Raw genomic sequence first — 21372 nt, 5'->3', positions numbered from 1 at the left:
CAACAGTCATTATTCGGTACTATGAACCCAGGGCCCCCTGTGTTGTTCATCTGTGCCTTTCTATTTCAGGTGTGGCAGCTGTGGCTGGCGCCTTCTCTGAGCAGATTATCAGGGACATGGCATCCTTCAACAATCACCCCATCATCTTTGCTCTCAGCAACCCGACCAGCAAAGCAGAATGCACTGCAGAGCAATGTTACACATTCACAGAGGTATGTGGAAATGTATCTTTGCTTGCTTTTATTTTACATGGAAAATGCTTGCAGTGTACTTCAATAGAGAAAAATACTGGCCTTGTGCTTTAGGGGCGGGCCATCTTTGCCAGTGGCAGCCCATTCAACCCTGTCACCTTACCTGACGGGAGGACGCTGTACCCTGGTCAAGGAAACAACGCCTATATCTTTCCTGGTGTGGGCCTCGGTGTTACCGCCTGCGCTATTCGACATATCAATGAAGATGTTTTTCTTACTGCTGCAGAGGTAGCATTGACATTTGACACTTAGCACGTATACACTGAATAAACACTATGTTCCCATATACTTAGCACGACAATTCAGCCTATAATACTGCCTGTGTAAAAAAGATGGAATCCAGCCAGGTAAGGTGGATAAGATCCTTTCAGTGCATAATTATTTCCATTTGCAACTAATTATATAAACCTAACTCATGCATGTTTACTAACCTAAGTATTTATTCAACACTGAATGTTGTATTGCCACTGTTAAGGAAGCAATGTTTTCATATGGGGTTAGCATTTCTGGCAGGTTTGTTTTCAGTTGAAGTCCAAATACTAATTTTTATAGCTCTGGTGATGGTTTGTATGTTTACTGTAAACCAGGCTCTTGCTGACCTAGTGACAGAGAAGGACCTTTTAGAGGGAAGACTGTATCCACCTCTCAGCGACATCAGGGATGTCTCTCTTGTGCTGGCAGTTAAGGTGAGAGTTCAGTTCATGTTCAATGACATTTTCTTAAGTGTTTGTCTTCCCATATGAAACATATATGTTGCAGATAATAGAATATGCTTATGAGCACAACATGGCCACACTTTGCCCGGAGCCCTCTGACAAAGAAGCATATGTGCGCTCACTAATTTTTTCCACTGAGTATGATGACTTTACTGCGGAGTCATATCGCTGGCCAGAGGAAAGCATGAAAATTCAGTCATGCAAACTTTGACATTGTGAGCCTCTGAGAAGCCATTATCTTCCAAACACACAGGACGGAGGACCTGTCTACAGTTTATTTTTCCTGAACTGTACAAGTGTGAGATTTATGGTAAACAACACTGGCCTGAGAGCACCACAGATTTTTTATGCTGCTGAACAGAATTTCCACGCTGTTTTGGGCATTATTTCCCCTACTAATTTTCCTGGTAGTTGAGATTTGCTCATCAATTTAAAGTAATAGGGGTTATTGTAGGTGGAATAGATTTTTTTCATCAGAATGTCTTAAATCTGAACCACAGACATATTGCATTGCAGTGTGCAACCCTATCTAATGCACAAATTCTGTGAAATTTTACTGTTAATATTACTGTATTTGCATGATGCCATCTACTGTAGTATGTGAAATTATTTGGAATAAAAATAGCTTTGAATGTTGTGGTCTTTGTCTTACTTTTGGTTATCACATGATTTTTTTGGGTTCTCAAAGAAAAATAGTTCATAAAACATTCTAGTCCTGCTTGAAATAAATAACCAGGAGATTTACAATATTTTGTACTTGCATGACTAGTTAAGTCACCAGTCAAGTCACCAGTCAATTACCTTGAACATTCTCTGACAATCTTTTTGGAAAGACAATTGTTTACTGTAATCTACTTCCCTGTAGGGGTCAACGTTTGAATCGGCAAAGGAAATTCAAAATGTGTAACGTTTTTGAGCGGGGATGTCACATGAATCACTTTTTTTTTTTTTCATTATGAGTCGTTAACTGCAAACTTGATGTTATGCAATTTTTTTCAGCGGTGCAAACTCGTAAAACAATCAAATGGGAAATACTGACCAAGAGTGGTAAATGTAGGCCACAGTGGAATGAATGTGTTGTTTTAAATCAATGTTCTACCAGTTTGAAGTTTTACATGATTTTCCATATTTATAACTTATATTCATCACTAACCAAGTTCAAACCAAGAGAATCAGATTTTCATTTATTTTTTAAACGAGCACCGGGTTTTCAAATTATATAAAATGGAAATATTAGCCTTGTCCAGGTTTTAGTAAGTCATTTATGGTAAAGCAATTATTTACATCCTATTTTGTCAACAAGTGTGCTGTGGAATTGTCATACACACATGATGTGTTGACTGCAAGCCACAAGAAAATGTTAGTAACACAACAGTTGGTGTCTGTGAGGTTTGAATTAAAGCAAATATGATTTGACGTTAATTGATTCCCAGTCAGACAGTCACTACCAGAGGCACTGGCTGGCCCACTGGCCATTCCAGTATGGAATCAATATGGAGGCAACTGGACCAGTCAGCATTCAGTGTTCAGCGTCCCCGCCTCTGGCAAGGCTCTGTGAGATAGACTTGTGCGTTACTCGCTTTCCTTGCTTGTCCCTCCTTTCAAATAGCCCGAAATGGCCCAGGGCACCTACTACTCTCACATGTGGATCAATATGTCACGATATCAACACCATCCCTTGTGCATTAACTGTCTGGAGCCATCAGCAGTACAGTAAATGGCTTATCACCATACCCCCAAAAAGCTGAGTTGATTTTACTTAGGAAATGTATGTGCAAGTTTCCCATGGGGACAATACAATTGCTTGAGAGTTACTTTGCCAATTTGTTTTATTTAGTCTGATCAAATTAAAGTACCTTTGGTGTACAGTGTTTAAAAGCGTAGTAAGCAGTCAAGTATATCAGTTTTGCTAGCAAGGTACTAGTCGTAAACTTAGTACACAAAAACAATTCATTTCATGGAATTGCAGTTAGATTGATGAGTCGTAATGGCATTTAAGATGCACAAACTTTGTTCTACTCTAGCACATTTTACCTTTATAGAAAGTGTAAACTTAATAGTTCACTACTATTTTCACTACCAGTGGACATAAAAATTCCATCCATCCATTTTCTGTACTGCTTGTCCCCGGGCCATGAAAATGTCATTGAACATTATTCTCAAGAAACTATGTCAACATTAAAACCAACCAGACTTGTAAAAATACATCGTGTTTAAGTTGTGTTTTCATGTTCCAACAAAGGTTTTTGTCATTGTCAATGAGAAAACCATCATTCTGGAGATCTAAAGAGTCTCTCTGTCTTCACCTTGAAACTCTTCCTGCCACCTTTCTCATCAAAGATGGGGTGGGCGAGAGCTCCATCTTTTTGACCTTGTTTACGCTCTCACATTAAATTGCACCTTGCTAGGACCTTGTGATTGGTGCCAATCAGCAAAGGCCCTGAGGGATTGCCGCCTGTCTGTCTGCCCATCCTCCCAGTCGTCTGTCTGACACTCGGCTCATATTGGCTTTCTCACCCGGCTTAATTGTCACAGCATCAGATAATGAGCAGCAGAGGGCGCTCTAATACACAGTTTAAATAAATAAATAAATAAATAAATAAATAAATAAATAAATAAATAAATAAATAAATAAATAAATTTAAAAAATCAAATAAAAAAACTGACACTTATTTGTTGCATGAATCATAGCCTGTCCAAAAAATATAAAATATTCTCTATGGAACATATGCAATCAGTAATGTTGCAGTATCTCATATAGTATGAAGCCATTCATAGAATGTACTCTTTAGACGTAAAGTATAAAACAAGAAAAGAAAAACCTTGAGACACCTTTGAGCAGAAGTCTCGTCGCATTTCAAACCCTGCCTGATAGGTTAATTAATTGCAAATTATCCATAGGTGTTTGACTGTGGATGGTTGTCTGCCCAGTTGAGGTTCTCCCGTGACCTCCCAGTAAGTACAATCTGGTTGGCTGAAATTATAGAATCACACTTCTTGCAGGATGTAATGTGGAACAAATGCAGATTTCAGACGAAAACAAAAAAGAAAAAACATTCTAAACTGCAACTTTAAGAAAGGTCAAAAGAATTCAAGAGAGAAAATGCCTTTGGAAATTACTTGTTTACTTGTTTTAAAAAGTATAAGAAAATATAAATGACTCATCGCTAAGGAAAGAAATGATGGACTCGTGAAAATCAGCAACAAAAGTACACCGCTGGTTCTTTGTTGCACCACGTCTAGCTTTCATAAAAGCTCACCGATTCATTGGCATGGACTTAATAAATGGTAAACAGCACTGGTCATTAATCTGGCTCCAACTTTCTCTGTTTGCTTTTTTCTATGCCTCGACCATTTTTTTAAACTTCTAAGGACTGTAAATTAGAAAAAGATGTAGTCTATTTACAAGCCATGACATTGACCTTACGTGTCTTTCTTCAAGGTATGTTTTCACAATTTTTACATGTTTTCTGGCTAGACTGATTATCAACTTAAAAATGACTTTGTCCTCCCCCTTACAGCCTATTAATTATTGGAATAAAAATAGTATCCAAAATGTAAGTGTACATTTGTGCATTTATTGAAAATGTAATGGTAGCCAGTCCCAGTGGCATTATCTAGCATGCAGCGCAGTTTCTTAAAACTTGGTCACAGACATTGACACCAGTTTCTTTCCATTTCTTCCTCCTTTGAATTTTCCGTTTTGGAGAGGTTGCTTTAAGTTTTCTGTCTTTATGCTTGATGTCTGTCTTCCTTGGTTTACAACTATGCATGTTTCTTGCACTTGATCCAGATTTTAGACACAGCTGACTGGGAACAACCAACATCTTTTGTGACACTGACCCATTATTTGTGTAACTTTAAGAAGCTTGATCATAATCTCCTTCCTTTCATTGACATCTCTCATGTTGGAGCTATGATTTGGGTCAGTCCAAGGTGCGATCGCTCTTGTTTAATGCAGATTAACAAACGGATATAATCTCATTGGTTTTAGATTTAGAAATGAAAATTTACAGGGTGATTCCATAAGTTTTGCCTGGTGTTAGATTATAAAACATGAACATTGTATCTTTGGCCAGGAGGTAGTGTGTCTAAACCAATCGCACAAAAACTTTTTGTATTTGTTTGGATTTTTATTATCCTATTTAGGACATCATGGAGGACTATTATAAAGTCAGCATCTCTGCACGTCGCCTTGTTTCCCATTGTGCTGCTCCTGTAAATGATCATTTGAGTAATTTGCAGAGACGGCCCTGTTTCGCAGTTTTTCAGGACCGACCGCACAGGTTTTAGCCTCCGAGGTAGTGATGAGTGCAGGTTTCAGACAGCCTGTTGTTTCTTGTGCGGGTACCACACACGGCTACCAAGCAGAAGTGCCGACGCCTCAGCGACTTTTCCATAATTAGATGAGGCCTTACGCTCCGTCTAGGGTTATTTTCCAGAAATTTGACATGACATGTGTGAGTACGACCCAAAGTCATGTCAAATTAATTTTTACAGCTATGCGGGGTGCTGGGCATGATTCCCTGCAGCTTCCTGTTCTAACAAAAAGTCCACTTTGAGAACATTTTATGTATCGCTGCTGAACTTCGACTGGTCCACTCACAGAAATCATTCACATGATCTTAATTTTATCATGGTTTGTCTTAGTTAAGCTAAAATGCACACTCCGTCGCCTTCAGCTGCTGAGCATGTCCTTGCCGCCTTTTGAATGTCGGCACATGCTAGCAAGGCTTGTGCTTATTATTCTGCTGTGGGCTCCAGATGGATCAACACATGCTGAAATTATTACAAGGAAGAGATTTGCATCTGACCTAAATCTCTTACTTCTGCTCCACCATGAAAACAAGTCAGTCCAACAACAGTCTGTGACTCCAATTTGGAAAATTTACACAAAAGTTATTTTCTTTTTTTTATAAATATAAAATATTATTTACTATAATGGATGGATGCTTTTACTGTTTCATGTTTGTATGTTAACTTTTCAACTGCATGATTACATTTTCACAACACACGGTGAGGTGAATATAACTGGGTACTCCCTGGACTGGTCCCAGTCAGTCACAGAGAACATAAAGTATAGACACAGCGATGAGCTGACATGCAAACTACTTTGAATGTAATGCTGACGTGCCAGCCACATGTTCCACCAAGTCGCCCAAAACTCTATAAAACTCATTCCACGGTGCAAAACATTTGTGCTATTTATGTAGATGTTTCTTTGTGCTAAATAACTGTAAAGGTTACATGTTTGTTTATTTACTGACTGATATTGACATTTTATGTGCAATGACTCGTAAAATTGTATGGATTTTTAACGTTATACACAGATTAACCACTATTTTTTTTTATTATAGGTTTTGAAGCCTGTTGAAGGGCATAGGTTAGCTTCAGGATCAAGAATGACAGATAAATGTTAGTAACATGGATAGGCAGTCATTGTCACGACTCGTCTGATTGTTTTATTGTGTTGGTTGTTATGGTTTCTGTCCGTGTCGCCGTGTACTCGCCCCTCCCCTCCTGTGTCTGCCCATGATCAGTGTGATCATGACGCTCACCTGCCTCTCATTACCTGTCATGTATTTAAGTCCTGTCTGCCCCTTACTTCCTGTGGGATTGCGCTCGTCCCACGTCCGCTTGTCTGTCGTCCCATGTCCTTGTCTGTCAGTGCCGTTTCTGTTAGCCAGTCTGTCGGTCTGTCATGTTGTTTTGTTTGGTCGTTATGTTAGTATGTCCGTCTGTCTGTTCCCCTTCATCCTCCATTCCAACTCCCCTTTTCCTTCAATATACACTGGTCCAAGCTGCATTTGGTCACCCTGCTCCATTCCAATCTGTGACAGTCATAGGAAAATTATACTGTGTGTGATTTGGTGCTTGTAGAAGTGTCCCAAGTTTTGCTGTCTGCATGTAATTTATCTATTTTGAGCAGGCACAATGGCCGAGAGACCATCCCATGCTGGCCTGACGACCCCCTGCACAATACCTGTAAACAGTGAGTAACCTAATTGAAAGCACAGTCCGACTGCAACATAAAACTGTCTCAAAATGATAATGAAGAGAAAACTGTTTTTTTTTTTTCTGTATTTGGTTAGTGTGTGTTCAAATGGAAGATTCCTGTATAAAACATATGTCATTCTTTTGGGTGGGTGGTCAAGCTGCTGGTAGACTTGGCTACATGTTTTTTTACGGTGTTCTTTTTTCTTTTATAGTACAGTTATTTGGATGCACTACAATGAATGAGCTCAATTGCTTTGATGCTATTTGAAATTGATTGCATTATCCCACTAATGCATTCTGATTGTTTCCAATGTGGCATATATACAGTATTGTATGTATGCCCGGAAGGAAGGAAATCGCAGATATACGAGTTGTCTTGAACATTTCAAATGTGGCCTATATGAACTGGAATGACAATTGTGGTAATTTTCTTCATATAGGTCATTCAGTCTACATCCATCCATCACTTCCACCCACCAGGAGCTGTAACAAAATGAGATGGAGAGAGCAAACAGAAAAAAATAGAAGCTGCAACCTTGATTTAGTAAAATTGTGTATGGCCAAACCGTAATCCAATTAGATTGAAGAAAAAAAAAATCTATCTCAGAAGCTGGGCTCTGACCATAAATGCACTAGTTTGCTGTCACTTAGCTGGTTTCCATTATACTGTCTGCTGATGTTATGGACCTAAGTCTTTGGATGCTTTTCCTTGCAAGAAGAAATAAAGCAAAAAAAACTTCTTTGCAGTAATATGTCTGATGCGCTCCCACCTGTCAAAACACAATGTTCTGATGAATACTGCAGTTGTGTAGAATAAATCAAACACCAACATCCATTCATTTTAATCCATCTCAGGTGGTGAATTTTTTTTTTCTGAAAATGACAGGGCTTAGTTTGTGAATGTCACATGACCAAACCCAGAAAACAGCAAAACAAGCTGTGACTGTTGTTACCTGAGCCAATGTGATGCCATTTTCAGTCGACAGCAAGTGGCAAAATGGCTGCCCCCTGAGATGGATACAAACAGGTAGATGTGCTAATTTATTCACATTCCACAAACACAATCAGATTGCCATGTTTTTTTTACCTGATTTCCCCTTTGAGAGAGTTTTATGATAAGGCTTAGAAACACTGACTGGCCAAAACATTGCACAATCTGAGACCCTAAGATCAAAATCCACTTTTACGATAATATTGAATGCAATAGTGTTTAATTTGCAATATTGTTTTTTTTGTTTGCCATGCATAACCCAATGAAAGCATAGACAAGTCTTAGAAACATTTTGAAAGCGTGACAGATGTCATTTGGTTGGAATTGCATGACACCAATGTGAAGAAACCAGAAGAATGTTCATTATCTTCCAGGCCTGTTTCATGAGTTGTTTTTTTTTTGTTGAAAGAATTATGTTAAATGACAAGTCAAAAGCAACATTGGAATTTTTTGATTATTTTTTATTTATTTGTGTATTTCTGCTTATGTCAAAATCAAGTTATTCTTGTTACCACTGTGGGTTTTCTTTTGTTAACAGAGGGGTACCAACAATTTTGTCGACATGTATATGTGTTAAGCCTTTGTTAACCAGCCCAATCCTGCCAAAAACATCCTTTTCTGATTGTTGGGATGGAATCCAGATGTTCATTATGTGGGATCTCCATCAACTGGAACGAGGTCATCATGTGACCCTCATGTGTCTGACCATGCTGGTCTTTAGGTCGGTCATTCTCGCTTTTCCTTGCTGCACTTTCAGTTTTTTAGGTTTGAGGGCATCAAGGCTGGTCAGTCAAGTCACATGGCTCCAGGCTATGGATAAACTCGGGCAGGTCTTGGGCCTGAGGTGCCGCATCAGATTTGCAGTTAGTTGGTCTGAAGGGCCACTCTGATGGCTTACAATATAATCGAGTTGGAGGAGCACTAATCCACCGAACTGGTTGGGGCGGGTTGCGACTCTGGTGTCCCTTAGAGTTTGGCCTCGAGGATCATAAGGTTCCAATTTCAAGAGTCTGTGAAAGTAATGGGCGATATGATCCGAAGGTCCACAATGAAGGGATCGTTGTAGGCCACCCTACCAGAAAAAGTGCTTTAGGCTGTCACAGACTCAAGCCGAGAGAGAAAGCGGGAAGAGCATTCGGTAACCTCTTTGAACCAGCGAACAAACCATTTTCACCTTGTCCTTAGTCAGAGGTGCTGCTTGTAAACATGGGAAAGTTTTTTTAAATGTGCTTTTTAGTAACAGTACAGTTCTCTGGTATGAATACAAAGAGTCTTTAAGCATTCTAAAATTTTCAAATGGCCACTGTGAGATGGATGGCCATCTTGAGAAGAATTTGCAATGGAAGAGTCAGCATGAGAAGGACAAGGAAAACATTTGTCAATTTAGGGTATCCGTGTGAATGCAGAGTATAGGAAAAGATAAAGCAGCCATGCTTGGGGTACTCATGAAATATCCTGCTATTGAATAGCAAACATTCCCAGGTGTGAGTATGATCAGTTATTTAGGACACTCACTTCCAAGACAAACGTATAGCCTGCAGCCAGCATTTCTCAAATTAAAGCCGATGTAATCACATTCAATTACATCCAGAGGGAAGGGAGTGCCCTTGTTAGATTCTTTTTTTTTTTTTTTTCCAGTTTTTCTTGGAGAGTTCAGCTCATGAAATTAATTGGATCCAACCCCTGCTTGCTTTATTAAACATGACACACATAACAGGCCTGCTCTTTATGTCAAGCAATATGGAGGAGCGTGATGGGATGGTATTAGGAAAAAATAAGAATAATTAAAAATAAATGATTGACCAGTTAATTTGGCAATTATGGTCAATTAACCAGTATGGGAAATATGTGATAATTGTATCAGGCCTTTAGCTTCATAATGAGCATTGTGACGCTGTGACCTGCTTTTGCCTTCTGGGGCAAAATAAGGTGGGCTGACTTACCATCTCAGTTTACATTCTACAGTAATCCTTTTACAAATTATGAAGTTATAATTGTCGTGGTGGAAGAAAAACTGTTACTGCTCTGCTGAGAAGCCGAGATAGGAGCTGAGTCCCCAGTACGGTATATCAACATGTCTGTCTTACAGACAACCAGAAAAACACAATGTATAAATGTGATAAAAATTGTGTAATAGTAATTATTTTAAATTCTATTCAAGTATTTCATTACTGCAGATTTTTATAAAGTGAAACATTACAGAGCACAATTTCTTCTGAATAAAAAACAGCAATGCAATGGGGGGCTGGAACAGATTAATGGCATTTTCATTTATTTAAATGGGGAAAGATAATTTGAGCTAGTCAAGAGCAAGGTTAACAAATGAATAAAATTCATCTTACAGGACCTTTGTAATTGAAAATAATTCCGTTCATTAAAAAAAAAAAAACTTTTTCATTACAGGCTTTTGTGCTGCTCAGTATGTACGCATGTGCTGTGTGTGCTGGTGCCGAGTGAGCGAATAGAGCAGAGCCGTCAGCTTGCAACACAACAGCAGTGGAACACAATAGGAGAGGAGCAAATTGTGCCTGCTCGGAGCTGAGACAAAAGCAGCAAGTATGGCAACCTGGCTGCAAAACTGAAACTATAGTGTCAATCTCATCGCGCTAGTATTGATCTGATATTGATACTTGGTATCAGTATTTGGATCAATCCGCCATCACAATCGAATATGTAATTTAATGACTTACTGGATCTGTATGTTCTATTAAACTTTAATTGATAATTGAACTACCTTCAATTATCACTCATTCCATGATCTTAAAGGGGAAAATGCTACAACAATGGAGTGAATAATAGAACAACAACATTGCCATTGTGCTAAACAGCACATGTTCTGAACCTCAAAATCTGCAGTTTTTAAGTTTACGCCTGAGCAGCAGAGAAATACAACCTGCCATGAGAAGGCATTGTGGCAATCGTGCTGTGCTCTGTTCCAGACATAACACCCTTCGTATGGCTCAGAGGTTGTGGAAGGGAGTTAAGTTGTATATGGCTCACTTCCTCACAGTAATAAGCAATGCAATGTTACCGTACGGGTGGCTCGGTGGTGCATTGGTTAGCACGTCTGCTTCACAGAAGGAGGGTGCTGGTTCAATTTTACCTCCTACCCTCCCCGTGTGGAGTTTGCATGTTCTCCCTGTGCCCGCATGGGTTTTCTCCAGGCACTCCGGTTTCCTCCCACATCCCAAAAACATGCTTGGTAGGCCAATTGAGCACTCCAAATTGCCCCTAGGTGTGAGTGCGAGTGCGGATTGTTGTTTGTCTCTGTGTGCCCTGCAATCGGCTGGCAACTGGTTCAGGGTGTCCCCCGCCTACTGCCCGATGACTGCTGGGATAGGCCCCAGCATGCCCGTGACCCCCGTGGGGACAAGCGGTATAGAAGATGGATGGATGGATGGATGGATGGATGGATGGAACATAAAAGGTAAATCCTTTATTGGCTGCAGCTTCTGTTTTATTTTCAGTTACCAATTTACAGCTTTCTCAAAAGCCACAACTTTGTAGTATCTACAGGACATCAGTAATATCGTTTTTTTCCTTTGCAAGAATGGCAATCTTTAAAACATTTTGAGAAATCAGGATTTTAAAATTACAGTGAAGCAATTAGAAAGGTTAGTTATCAGAAAGACTCACAGATAGTTCGCCTTGCTAAAAAAAAAAAAAAAAAGAACCCAAATAAGACATCCTAGTCAGTTGCAATGTTTCACACATTATAATTTATTTCTGCTAGACTTAAACTGTATTACACAGAAAATCCTTTGGCTGAGGTCAAAAGATTTTATATGATCTTGTAAAGGTTTCACTATGAAGATTTGTGTTTTGGGAACAAACCTTGAAACAGCAAGGCACTTTATTTTTAGATAAAGGAGTATTTGTTACCAAATAATACCCCTGTGGGGACAAGCGGTATAGAAAATGGATGGATGGATGGATAATACATGACCTTTGAATGGATTAAGTATAATAGGCGGTTTATTTTTAGATAAAGAATTGTTACCAAATAATACATTACCTTTACAAATAAATAAATTAATATATATATAAATAAATGACGGCTAAACTTACGTATACAAATTTAAATTGAACCTCCTTTTAGTTAATTTGTCACCCAAATAAAAGGCTAAAGGCAGCTGGCTTCATGTGTCATGTCTAATCGTTTAAATTAAAAACCCTAACCCTTAACAAATAATTATGACCATTTACTTTGATGATTCGTGGCGAACGGGTGGTATATGCATTGGGGAGACATGTGGTGGACGCTGGGACAAACACACTGGGAGTATTGGATGTGCTTGGGTGGTGAGTCTCTTCTTTTTAACCTTTCACTAAACCGAACACGAGCAGCTGTCAATCGCGTCTACTCAAACGGCAAGCAAAGAGGTCATGGTCATGGTCATGGTGCAGTCTTGCTGCTCCTGAAGACGTGAACAGTACATTCATTGAGGTCAAACCTTTCAACATGCAGTTGACTAGAAGTATATATTTATTTTGACAGGACCCTTGTTATCCTTACAATTGCTTCATTTCTAATGGTGAGCCATGAGGTTCTTTTTATGAGGTGTGAAGGAGAGAGGGACACATGATGGCTACTCTCTCTATAGTCCTCATTAGAATATGAGACAGGCCTCAATGCTGTGACCTTTGTGACCCAAACATGCAATCATAAGCATGTCTCCTGAAGCCCCAGGCAATGAACAAACAACACAAACATGCATCTTACCATGTATTCGCACAGTACTAGAATGCTCAAAAACACATTTATTCTTGGGAGAATGGGATTATTCAATTCAATTTAATGTTATTCTCTGGTCGAATGGACGTCGGTTACAATCGGGTAAATTTTTGTTCAAATTGTACAGAAAGAAATATTTTCAACCTCATGTGGTGCAAAGAAATATAACAGTACCAACAAAAATCATTGGATTTTTTCTGGTTGTAATTTTTTTTCCTCAAATGACTTTTTTTGACGAATGTGTGGATATGTTTTTCCTTGCTACATTCTCTTTCAGCGATATTAAAGTTACAAAAACGTAATTGAAAATGAATACCTAATAATCCCTGACACGAAAATGCACTAATGTACTCTCTCAGTGTGAGCTGAAAAGAAAATGACATTGACTCAGGATAATTATTACACATTGTAAGGGCAAGGAATGAAATAATTTAATTTGTCAACATGTTATGGACATTCTGTCCTGATTTACCAAGTGGCCATCACTGTCATCCACTCACGGGGAATAAGGGGCCAATTAATGAAAACACAGGTCGCAAAAATGAACTTCATTTACTAAGCTTCCAGGCATTCTTTATGTTTAGAAATTGCCGGAGAACCATTCACGTGAAAATGTGCACACAGGCAAGGCAAGTCAGTTCAAAGTTTTATTCTGTGACATTATTCTTTATGTTCTAATAAATCAGCATTCACCCTAAAGCAGAGCTACAAAATCACAATGAGAACGGAGAAATACAAGCACAGAGCACGGCGTAGCATTACGAATATGCACTTGAATCCAGTCCGATGCACTTTTGCAGAGTGGAACGCCTTTATGTTCCCTCCAGCTTTGAAAATGGCTCAGGCCTCTCTCCGACCCCAGGGCAAGGCATTCGTGTAACGGGCCAAGCGCATATTAGACACATATGGTGCCGAAACAGATATAAGAAATAAGCTGTCATCAAATAATCAAATTATTCATGTTTCAGGGAGCAATCATGGAGGAATGTGAGCAGAGGTATGCAGGCGGAACCCTTTCTAGTGGGATGTCTTTGTGTGGGCTTGGTATGCCTGCAGACAAAGGCTTGTTACTGTCTCTGCCCCTCTACTCTTCATCATGCATCGCAAAGCTTTCAAAACCAAACGTCATCACATCAGTACAACAAACAACAAAACAATATAATCGGACCAGTTCAATTCAAATTAATGTGTATCGCTTTGGGAAATAATTGTAGTGTGAATTCATAAGGAAAAAAAGGTCAAAGCATTTTCTCTGAATATTTCATAACTGTAGCAAATACCTAATTTTGAAAATAATTGTGATTTGCTAAGAAAAAGTACACACTCACATATTGTGAGATATTTGAAAAGAAATGTGATTTTATTCAGGCTTTACTAACAAGCCATATCTACATAGAAATATTGGGAAATTTTTGAGTTTTCACTGCTCAACATTCATGCATTTCTGTGAGGAGTGTTTGATCATACAACTCTATAAATGTCGGAATGGTACGTTGCCAGTATTTTGGCACAAGAGGCTGTCTTGGGTTTTACATATGCAGCTCATGCACACACAGAATATACTATTACCTTGATAAAATAATGGTGCACGTATTGTTTTTTTTTTTTTTGCCTTAATCATCTCAGAATCTGCCACTTCTGCTGAAATTGTCCATGTCGTCATTTGAACCAATCATGCTAATTCATTGTTATTAATTATTAGGTGATTGGTATTTGCTTCAGATTTGATGTTAATTTGTGTTTTTTTATTTCTATTTTACGAATGTCACAATACAATACTAATGCAAACTTTTGAATTGGCTAATCTATTAATTGTTTATGACACTTTACATGTTTTATCTTTGATAACGGAATATCTAATCTTATCTAATGTAATGTAGTTTGCAAGAATGTTTCCACTTCAGCGAGTAGCTCGCAGATTTCTCACTGATAAGATGAACGATGATCAATTCGCATTGATCCAGATAAGCATGCAAACAATTTAATTAGAGCCTTATCCAAGCAGAGGCTGGATATGATGCACACTATGCAAGCACTAGAAAAGACAAGCCGTTGTCCCTGCGCCCTGTCGGCATTCATCCCATCAATGTCAACGGATCGCAGCATCCTCACTGAGAAAACGAGTTAGCAGAGAGGAAACGAGGAAAAAACATGCACCACTAAGCCCACCAAACCCCAGGCTCTGCTTTTTTTAACCCACGCCTCCGCCTCTGCCCCGTCTGCTCGCTACCCCCCGCGCCACACACACGCACACTCACCGCCGCCACCCTTGCAACCCAAGGCCATGCACCCTGCCCGTGCATGACAGCTCGCAACATCCCCTGCCACAAATGTTTTCCCCGAGCATCCACTTCCGTGACCCTATCAGCAGATCGAAGCTCCCCACAACCCCTGATGGAGGGCTCCTCTCACTTTTTTGAACGTGTCAACAATTTCTGGCTCGTTGGCCAGACACTTCATCCTGGCTATGTACAGTATACGACTGTGTGTGCGTACACGTGCAGGCGTGGCTTCTTTATCTTTGAACATATTTGTCTTGGTGGTTTTGTCATCTATTTCTACATAAATCATGAAAAGAAACAACCATGTCATTCTTCCATAACTTAATCAGGAGTTACACACAAGAGAGCGCTGCTGCAGCAAAGACCTCCCAGATCATGTTAATGAGGTCCCCTGGCGATATAGTCATTGAAGTATAATTGACTTGTTCGTCTCTTATCTTCCTAATAGACACTCTGACCCAGAACACGTTTATTTTGCTATGAGAAATGTCAAGAAGGATTGGAAGTTTCTTCCGTGTGCCCATTAAAACTGAAGGCATGCCACCCTGTCTCCAGCCAGCCGGGGCAGCCATTGGCTCCCTGTCTCATTATGCAGATGCCAAATGTAAATAAATGATTTGCAGATCACTGCTGCCCCCACCGCCCCTCACCATGTGCCTTTTTCCCAAACTGTGGTCTTTTCTCCAAAGATGGGAAAGGAGGACAAACAGGAGGGAAGTGGGGGAGGCAAAGGGGAATGCACGAAAGTCCATAAAGCACCACGAGGATGCGTCTCTTTGGAACAAATAAGTGACACAAAGGTAGTAATTTAAGTAAGACATATCCTTAACTTGAAAACCTGGTGAAGCGCATTGATGTTGTTACTGTTGCGTATGTCTCCTGGCTTTCAGGACCCATCACAGTCAAAGAGAGCTGTGCGTAATGCGGCGGGACCATGAGGCAAGCTGCATAAGCGGGCGCCGGGCAAGGACAAACCAGCGACTGTGGTCACATGCTTGTGGAAATGAGAGGAAACATCTGGGCAAATCAGTGGGCCTACCATCGTTTCGTGTCCACCACGTCTTTTTGGCTGCTTTGCATAGTCTACGAAAGTGCCTTTTGTTCTATAGAGAGAAACAACCTCATTGCATGTTCCCTCTTCTTTGACAGGGTATAATGTCTTACCTTCTCAATGCCATGTTCATATAAACTCTAGTAGAATGTTGAGATAGTTTCTTTTCTCTGTTGAATGGTTATCTCTAAATAACATTCTGTAGAGCGCTTTGTAAAGAGCAAAATCACCCGAGTTATGTAATTCAAAGATCCATTTCCAAAAATTGTCATCATCTTCCTCAATAGAAGCAATGCGCTCAATTTAAACAATACAATACAAGCTATCCATTATCCATTTCAATAGCCGGAGTCTATATAAAAATGTTAGTAGCATTCGGGATTACTTAAACACAGTCAAACACCCGTTTAATAGAATAACTATTTCTGAGACCTGGATTACGACTGAGAAGGGAATGCACTTTGAGATGGAAGGCTATGAATTCATATACATACAACAACAGACAGAGTAAAGGTGGGGGTGGTGTTGCAATCTATGTTGATTGGAATATGAAATTCAAGATTGTAGAGGCTATGACACAGGTGGTGGATAATCTTCTTGAATGTCTCATGATACAGATTTGTGTTGAAAAGAAAAAAGACATTATTATAAGCTGTGTCTATAGAGCTCCTGGTTCTAGCATTGAGACATTCACAGAATGGATAGAAAGTGTGATTATACAAAAAGGCAACAAAAATATTTTTATTTGCGGGGATTGTAACATTCATCTATTAAATCCAAATAAGCAACAAAATATTGATGATTTTTTAAATCTAATGCATAGCCTGAGTCTCTTTCCTACAATCACTAGACCCTCGAGAGTAACATCACAGAGTGCTACTCTGATAGATAACATACTCACCAATATAATAGAAAACAGGACAACAAGCGGGTTATTAATTACTGATATTACTGACCACCTTCTAGTGTTTACAGTATATGACTAATATACTAATATACTATACTAATACTATAATACTATAACTAATACTATAACTAATACTATAACTAATACAATACTAATATGAATAATTTCAATTGTGAAATTGGGGTGTATAAATGCTTTTATTAATTAATTAATTTATTTCTGTTTGTTGGTTTATTTTTCGTTTGTTTGTTGTATGGACTTATATGTGGCACTTTAGAGTGTTATTTGTTTTATTTGTTTTATTTTTTGTTTTGGATGTTCGAAATAAAGATATCAATCAATTAATCAAACACTACCATTCAAAACCATGCGGTCACTTAGAAATGTTCTTATTTTTACAGTAAAATCGCAATTTTTTCAATGAGGAACACATTAAAATAATCAGGAATACACTCTATACATTGTTAATGTGGTAAATGACTATTCTAGCTGGAAACCTCTGGTCTTTAATGAAAAAGGCCCATTTCTAGCAAACCGTCCCTCCAGATTGTGTTTCCTCAAATTTGCTTCATAAGAACAGAGATACAGTCCTAATCATTTTAACAGTGTAAGAAATAAGACAAAAATTATTAATATTTGTCAGTATTACCTCTTGCATGATTCTCATTCACACAATGAAAACTCCCCCGGTGCACTTGCCAATTTGGTGGGAAAAAGAAGAAGTTGGAGGTGCAAGATGGTCTGTATGTGTGGTCCACTAGATCATCTACAAAGCAAGATCTCGCAGTTTCAAATAAGATTAGATAAGCGAGTCAATTTCTGGTTACACAATGTGTTTCCATAATGTTCCACAATGATTTTAATGGGAATGAGGGGAGCCACTTTGATTGGCTGGGAGTTGACTTCTTCCATCCCGCAATGACACGAATGCCCCCATACACCCATTTCAACTTTCAGTCTAAAAGAGAAAAAACTCCATGTCTGCTCACAGTTAGACTTGAGCTGGGCACAAAAAATAAGGCCCATGCTTCCATCCATCCTTCTACCTTTTTGTGAGTTTCCTGATATCAACTGATCCACTTTTTCTAAGAAATGTTCAAAATAACTGTTCGGTGCTTAACAAGAAAAGCATATCCACCCATAATAAACACAGTTTTAGTCAAGCACTAAAAACTGCATTCTTCTGGAGTGGCCTTGCGTGTCTTGTGTACAACATTTCCAAGTACCTATGTCGCTGCCTACTTGTTGTGCACCATGATAATGCTCTATTTCATAGATGAACGATTTAAAGTGTTGCAATTAATGCAAAAAAGATAAGAGAGAGCTGGTGAAAAGCAAGATGAAGAAAACTGGAACAATAGTGAAGTGTTATTGGAAAAAAAACACATTACATCGCCCTGAATATCCACTTCAGAAGCATGGTCATAGGATTAAAATGTTTTGAATCATCAACATAGAATATGCAAATGTATATTCTGTCTATACTAATTGAGTTTGAGAGGTCTGTTTTAATCTCTCTGTAAATGTGGATGGAGCTGAATCATTTTACCATGCTTTAATGAGGTATTCATGCCAAGGCCACAATGGTCATTATCTACATCTTCTTTTTAAATAACTCAAAATGAAACATTTAGCTTCTTTTTTTGGAATAACAAATCATCCCTATAATCTAATTTACACCCAATGACAGAAGGTAGGGAGGACTTTCAATATCGTCTACAAGCGCATTGCATGCTTAATGCATGGTTCGATTCCTTTGCATTGGCACTTTGTCCCATATATTGATACTCGTAGTTTATTAGCACAATAGCTGGTAATCACTGTTTGGACCCTCTGCAAGTGTAAAGTTTTTATTTTGTGCGTGGTGTTAGTGTGTTTTCATTTGTGTATGAAAAGATAACTATGACATGACTATGGGGCAGCACGTGTCCTTGAGTGTGTGCGTGTGTGTTTGTGTGTGAGCAACAGCACGTGTTGAACATGTGCTGACGTTCTCAGAGGAACAGCAGGGCTCTAATAAGGACTAGTCCTGGATGGCAGCTGGTAAAATCTGTCCTCCGAATAGGTGTCCATTATTCATGCACAAAGGAATGCAAATTAGTCCCTGTGCCGAGTGGACACTGAGAACAAATTCACATGGCACACATTCACTCTGAAACATACATTGAGAGTTGCACCACAATGCAACTTCCTTCAATCAAAAGAAAAAACAATGTGCACTAATGATGTGACCCACCCGCACAGCTGTTTATTGTGTGAGTGCAAATGTGAGCAAGAGTGTTTGTGCGCGTGCGTGTGCACTTAGTTTTGTGATTCGCATGCTCCTTCACCAAGGCTAATTTTCGGATTTGTTACATTATGTTCTGTTCCCGACTGTACATAATGGAAGGTTAAAGCAGTTGTTCTTGCTTACTTGAACATCTTTTTTTTACTTTTCTGTCAGCATGTTGTAGGTTACAGCTTGGTAACCCTTTTTCCAACCCTTGGAACGCAATGGCCTTTATTAAGCAATCCTATTGTGACATCTTTCTTTTTCTTTTTTTAAGTTAAGGCCTTTTCTTTGAATGTACGGCATTATGTGCAGCAATAAGTCTAAAAGAACACATCTATAAAAACTCAAGTATTTCTAGGCTCAAAGTTCAAAACACATTACATTTCAGGAGTGTAAACACATATATTTGTCTTTTTTCCCTTTTCATTCTGTAAAGTCTTTCAGGTAGTGGGGTCTGATAACTTGTCGACCCGATCTGGCGTGTGTCCCTTGTTCCCCTGCTGGGGTATCTAAGGATGTGGCCTCCTCCGTGGGTGTTTGTGTGGCTCTTGTCTACATTCTGTAAGACTGCGTCTGAGGTGGCGATGATTCCTTCTCAGGACCCCACCTGAGTCTAACTCCACCTCATACGATGTGTGGCTCACTTGCTGAGCCACCTTCCCTGCTCTCCAGTTCTTGTCTGTGAGGATTGACAATGCAACAACAACAAAAAAAGCACAGAAAAACACGCAACACATTCAGAAGAATCGACTCTTTAGGAGTGTCATATTTTATAGCAGGTCAATGTGTCATTGTTTAGTACTGCATCCAAAATGTTGTGATATTCCTATTCTTAATTGCATGCTGTATCTCACTGCAATAGTTGAATAGTTACCTTCTTGAATGGAATGGAGTGGTTGGGTCAAGAGTATGCAAATGTTTTGTCAGTCTACAAATGAGAGAAAATAAGCTCTTGAGAGCATACACTACAGCATGTGTATGTGCAAATTTAGGAGGCAAACTAGGAACTCATCCATACAAAATAGCTGCATGTAACTAAGAGGATTTTTTATTGTACGGGGCCACTTATTGCATATTCATCATGCAATAACTATAAAATAATAATGGTTGAAGAGCCCCTCCAAAGCATTCACCTCCTACAAGGTCAATTCTATATGAAATCATTCTATTCTATGCACCTGTACAGTTGGAACCAATATTTGGTATGAGACACATTTTACACATGAATATTTTTTAATAAAAATAAATCAATACTTAGATACTTAATAAATATGCAATAAATATGTAATTGAAATGCAACTTCTTAGTTTGAGTTTATTTCTCAGCAAAGTGCAGGGACCTCTTTCGTATGAAAACAATATTTTGCAAAGCAATGATAACTGGGCAGATTTCCATCTTGCAGCATTGGGTACATTTCAGCAAACAAGAACAAATGTTTGTTCTTCGTTGCTGAAATGTACCCAGTGCTGTAAGAACACGTATTGTTTTCATACAAGAGAGGTCCCTGCATTTTGCTGTTGCCCTTCTGAATATCTGAATGCCCATCTCCATGGGAGATGGCTGTGTCATTGTGGCCCATAAGAGTGACCTTCCAAGACTTTGGCCTTTACATCAGGACTTGGTTTTCTTTTGGCAAGTCTCATAGACAAAACCAAAGACTTGTTTGTTCTTCGTTGCTGAAATGTACCAAGTGCTGTAAGAACACGTATTGTTTTCATACAAGAGAGGATTCTGCATTTTGCTGTTGCCCTTCTGAATATCTGAATGCCACGGGAGATGGATGTATCATTGTGGTCCATAAGAGTGACCTTCCAAGACTATGGCCTTAACATCAGGATTTGGTTTTCTTTTGGCAAGTCTCATGGACAAAACCAAAGACTTTTGGATTTTTTGTAGATCGTGAAGGGCGAATACGAGAAATCCACTCATTTTCAAGAATTAATCAAGAGTTCCTGATAGTGACATGGAATGACGTGATTCCTGGGCAAACCTGGTTGTGAAATTTATGTATTTCGTTTCAAGTATCATTCTGCTACAGTTGAAGCCATCAGCATTCTTGGCAGACATACAGTTGTGCTCAGTTTATGTACCAGGACGGTTTGTGAATTTGTGAGCACAACTGAGAAGAATTTAGTGCTGAATTGCTGAGATTCTAATATTGAACCATTCT

At 39.0% G+C, this 21372-nt stretch overlaps 1 protein-coding gene and 1 long non-coding RNA gene across 5 annotated transcripts in view; both read left to right on the top strand.

The window, feature by feature from the left end:
* Nucleotides 1-1603, top strand: part of me1 (malic enzyme 1, NADP(+)-dependent, cytosolic) — a 45560-nt gene extending 43957 nt beyond the window's left edge. Inside the window, exons 11-15 of one of the 2 annotated variants that reach the window (XM_088387093.1) lie at nucleotides 70-212; nucleotides 306-479; nucleotides 545-598; nucleotides 839-937; nucleotides 1011-1603. In XM_088387093.1, the coding sequence (XP_088243219.1) occupies nucleotides 70-212; nucleotides 306-479; nucleotides 545-598; nucleotides 839-937; nucleotides 1011-1178 (638 nt within the window). In that variant the 3' untranslated portion in view covers nucleotides 1179-1603. The remainder of the gene's footprint in view (nucleotides 1-69; nucleotides 213-305; nucleotides 480-544; nucleotides 599-838; nucleotides 938-1010) is intronic. The other variant, XM_088387095.1, reaches the window with a different exon arrangement.
* A 4911-nt stretch (nucleotides 1604-6514) lies between these two features.
* LOC148392275 (uncharacterized) lies at nucleotides 6515-16178 on the top strand. 3 transcript variants are annotated; one of them, XR_015860935.1, is made up of 5 exons: nucleotides 6515-6825; nucleotides 6897-6959; nucleotides 7405-7991; nucleotides 15662-15772; nucleotides 15863-16178. It is a non-coding gene; the product is annotated as an uncharacterized LOC148392275 (long non-coding RNA). The 3 variants fall into 3 exon arrangements; XR_015860934.1 differs by lacking the exons at nucleotides 15662-15772; nucleotides 15863-16178 and adding an exon at nucleotides 10359-10699 and having other exon boundaries at nucleotides 6517-6825; XR_015860936.1 differs by lacking the exons at nucleotides 15662-15772; nucleotides 15863-16178 and adding an exon at nucleotides 10359-10699 and having other exon boundaries at nucleotides 6518-6661.
* Nucleotides 16179-21372: the final 5194 nt, after the last annotated feature.

Source organism: Syngnathus floridae, chromosome 10 (genome assembly GCF_059516105.1).
Source record: "Syngnathus floridae isolate MCC-2025c chromosome 10, RoL_Sflo_1.0, whole genome shotgun sequence".
In the NCBI taxonomy this organism is placed as follows: domain Eukaryota; kingdom Metazoa; phylum Chordata; class Actinopteri; order Syngnathiformes; family Syngnathidae; genus Syngnathus; species Syngnathus floridae.
Note: the sequence above shows the minus strand (reverse complement) of the source record. Positions and strands in the feature narration are given on the sequence as shown.